This window comes from Mastomys coucha, unplaced genomic scaffold (assembly GCF_008632895.1).
Source record: "Mastomys coucha isolate ucsf_1 unplaced genomic scaffold, UCSF_Mcou_1 pScaffold9, whole genome shotgun sequence".
NCBI lineage: Eukaryota > Metazoa > Chordata > Mammalia > Rodentia > Muridae > Mastomys > Mastomys coucha.
In genome coordinates this window covers 41,471,016-41,475,071 of record NW_022196915.1, presented here as the reverse complement: position 1 = coordinate 41,475,071, position 4,056 = coordinate 41,471,016, and the positions used below count along the sequence as shown (strand labels likewise).

The 4,056-nt window shown below is 48.0% G+C and overlaps 1 protein-coding gene across 1 annotated transcript in view; it reads left to right on the top strand.

Moving 5' to 3' along the window:
• The window catches only part of LOC116084148 (myosin-6-like), a 24,577-nt gene that overhangs the window by 17,675 nt on the left and 2,846 nt on the right, over positions 1-4,056 (top strand). Inside the window, 5 exon segments of the mRNA XM_031361003.1 lie at positions 2-63; positions 150-274; positions 1,097-1,405; positions 1,744-1,947; positions 3,991-4,053. Of these exon segments, the coding sequence (XP_031216863.1) occupies positions 2-63; positions 150-274; positions 1,097-1,405; positions 1,744-1,947; positions 3,991-4,053 (763 nt within the window).

The following is a 4,056-nucleotide window of genomic DNA, read 5'->3' as shown; positions in this document are numbered from 1 at the left end:
ACGCCTATGAGGAGTCTCTGGAGCACCTGGAGACCTTCAAGCGGGAGAACAAGAACCTCCAGGGTGGGCGAGCTGAAGGGCAGGGAAGGGTTGCAGGGAAAGTGAAGTGGGGCCAGGCGTATTGATCTTTCTGATCCTCTGATCCTCAGAGGAGATCTCAGACCTGACTGAACAGCTGGGAGAAGGGGGTAAAAATGTGCATGAGCTGGAAAAGATCCGCAAACAGCTGGAGGTGGAGAAGCTGGAGCTGCAGTCGGCCCTGGAGGAGGCTGAGGTAAGGGCCTAACTCTTTCTGTCCTCTCCAGTCTGTCCTGCTGTATCCCACCCCACAGAAGTCACCATGACCCCAAGACACAAATCTATTGGCTCCCATTCTTCGTAGAAGGTCACGTACCCATGACTGCCTCCAAAGCGAAGGTCTTCTTCACATTGGACAATGCCACAGTTTGGTTTTTAGGACAGAAGGTTTGCTTCCCGGTTAGAATCAGGCTATCATAAGACCAGCTCAAACCATGGGAGGAACAGAGAGGCTCCACAGTCAAATGGCCTGGGTTTGAACTCTGGCTTGAGACCTTCTGTGTGCCTTGCTATCCTCATCTGTAAGATGGAATTAATGTATAAGCTATGACTGTGTGTATGATTATTCTAAAGATTCAGTGAGATTACAGTCAAGCACTTATGTATTAGCTATGACTGCTGTGCACTTCTAAGAACTTAGGACAGCCCCAGATTAGGGTTATAGAAACTTCAACCTTTTCCATGATTTTTTTTTTTTATTTTAATCCGGTGGGTCAGGAACTTCTGCTATGTTAGTCCCAAAGGCCTGTTGACTGAAAAGTCCTAATTCAGGCTGTAGAGATGGCTCAGCCATTAAAGGCTAGGCTCACAACCAAAAAATATAAAAGAAGCGTGAATCTTTTCCTTCACAGAGAGGAGCCAGGAGGCCCTGAAGGTTCAACGCTTTCTCTCCCAGAGCCCTAGCACCACGGCTACTTCCTAGGCCACAATCTTGGCTAAAGTCTGTCATCCCCTCATTCCTCGCACCCAACCCAGTTCAGTCTTGAAATCCCACCTCTAACTCCTCTCCCCTTCCCAGGCCTCCCTGGAGCACGAGGAGGGCAAAATCCTCCGCGCCCAGCTGGAGTTCAACCAGATCAAGGCAGAGATCGAAAGGAAGCTGGCAGAGAAGGACGAGGAGATGGAGCAGGCCAAGCGCAACCACCTGCGGGTGGTGGACTCCCTGCAGACCTCCCTGGATGCGGAGACGCGCAGCCGCAATGAGGCCCTGCGGGTGAAGAAGAAGATGGAGGGCGACCTCAATGAGATGGAGATCCAGCTCAGCCAGGCCAATCGAATAGCCTCAGAGGCCCAGAAGCACCTGAAGAATGCTCAAGCCCACTTGAAGGTAACAGGAGCCAGGCCTCTAGAAGGCATTGAGTCGGAATATGTATAGTGCCCAGAAAGATGGTAAAGATCTTCAACCACACCACTCTGAATATACCCAATCTTGCCTGATCTTGGAAGCTAAGAGGGCTGGGCCTGGTTAATGCTTGAATAGGAGATAGTATTGGATAATGAATAAATTGGGCTAACATAAATATGAGAAAGTAAATAATGAGACAGGTGCTTATCTTCCTGATGACAAGAGGCTGTTGGATGGGATTGGGTGATATGTGCCAGACCCAAAATGGAAGTTCTGTTGGTATGAGGTCCAGGCCCTTCACCATCATACTTTCCCCGTAGGACACCCAGCTCCAGCTGGATGATGCCGTCCATGCCAATGATGACCTGAAGGAGAACATCGCCATTGTGGAGCGGCGTAACACCCTGCTGCAGGCAGAGCTGGAGGAGCTGCGGGCTGTGGTGGAGCAGACAGAGCGGTCCCGGAAGCTGGCAGAGCAAGAGCTGATTGAGACCAGCGAGCGGGTGCAGCTGCTGCACTCACAGGTGACAGAGTTAGGGATCCTGTGCAGAAACCCACTGAGAGCCCTGGATAATTTTAGAGCATGTCAAGCCCCATTGCAAAGTCTGTCACTTCTTGGGTCAGCTCTCATCTGTTAGTAGCAGCTGGGAGAGCCATTATCTCGAACAAGAGGAACAGACTTAGAAGCTAAGTATGTCACGGCTGAAGGGTGGTGCCTGTGAGTCACAAATCTGGGAGCCATGGATTGCCCTTTGTCATCTGATACCCTGATCTACAAGACAGCCTCCAACTTGACTTGTAAAGATAGGAGCTCAGGAGTTTAAAGATGTGTAACTGAGGCTGGAGAGATGGCTCAGCAGTTAAGAGTGTTTACTGTTCTTTCACAGGAAAAAAAAAAATTTGGTCCCCAACACCCAAGTCAGGTGGCTCACAATCTCCTATAACTCCAGTTCCAGAAGATCTGAGGCCTATAGCCTCTGTGGACACCTGTACTCACGTGTGCATATTCACCCGCACACTCATACGCATGCACACACACATATACACACATGCACTCACATGCACACACTCATGCATATACATGCATATGCACGCATACACATACACTCATGCACATATACACATACATGTACACACACATATACATGTACATGCACACATACATACACACATATGCACACACTCATATATTCATAGGTACACACATGCACATGTACACACACATATACACACTCTCACACACATACACATGTGCACACACATATACACACACACGTACACATACACATATACAGAGAGAGAGAGAGAGAGAGAGAGAGAGAGAGAGAGAGAGAGAGAGAGAGGAAGACATTTTAAAGAAGCAGAACTACATCTTCTTGCCAGACAGGCTGTGGGGAGGACACTGCTCTCCACACTCCCATTGAATCCAGTTCCACTCCAGATGAGAGTTTGTGCCATCTGTGGCTTTATGCCATCATTTAGCATATGTGACCATCCAGTGACTGTGTCCTCTACTTTAGTCAAGGCCCCTTTTCTCTAATTATAATCATGTCAATAACTGTTCTTTGGAATCTTCCCATTTTCCTTGGGATACTACCCTGTTCCTATATACAAACATATTCCTAAGCACTCAAAGGTAAAACTCCAGATGTTGAGCTGTTTGGGGTCTTCCTCCAGTGCTGAGTCATCTTCTGAAGGATATCCACTCTCATAAGGAAAGGAAAAGTGAGGACTATTCTGTAAGCTAGGCTTGTTTAATTTTTTATTGGTGTTATTTGTACATGTTCATGTGTGTGCACATGGGTACACAGTACATGTGCATATATGTGAGCACATGTGAGGAGGCCAGAGGTTAACACTGGGTGTCTTCCTCTATCACTCTCCATCTTATCTTCTGAGGTGAAGTATCTCACTGACTGTGGAGCTTACCAGCTGGCTGTGTGGGCCTGCCAGCGAGCTTCAGAGTTCCACCTGGGTCTGACCTCTGGGCGCTAGGGGCACTGGGGCTACAGGTGTGCACCAGGACACCAGATTTCTCATGGGCTCTGGGGATGTGAACTTACACCCTCATGCTTGAGTGCCAGGTGATTTTCTGCCTGAGCCATCTCCCCAGCCTTAGATGACTTTTTCTCCCCCTCTTCTTCTTCCTCCTCCCCTCCTCTTCCTCCTCCTCTTACTCCTTCCTCTCCTTCTCCTCCCACTCCTCCTTCTCCCCTCCTTCTCTTCCTTCTCCTTCTCCTCCCTTCCCCTTCCTCCTCTTCCTTCTTCTCCTCCTCCTCTTTTTTTTTTAAAGATTTATTTATTTATTATATGTAAGTACACTGTTGCTGTCTTCAGACACACCAGAAGAGGGCATCCAATCTCACTACAGATGGTTGTGAGCCACCATGTGGTTGCTAGATTTGAACTCAAAACCTCTGAAAGAGCAGTCAGTGTTCTTAACCACTGAGCCTTCTCTCCAGCACAACCTCTTTCTTTTTCAACAACCTCTTTTAATTTTCTCTGAACAAAAATATGGAACTAAGTAATTAAAGTGTGCACTTGATATTGTTTCTGCTCATATCTAGAACACCAGCCTCATCAACCAGAAGAAGAAAATGGAGGCAGACCTATCCCAGCTGCAGACAGAAGTA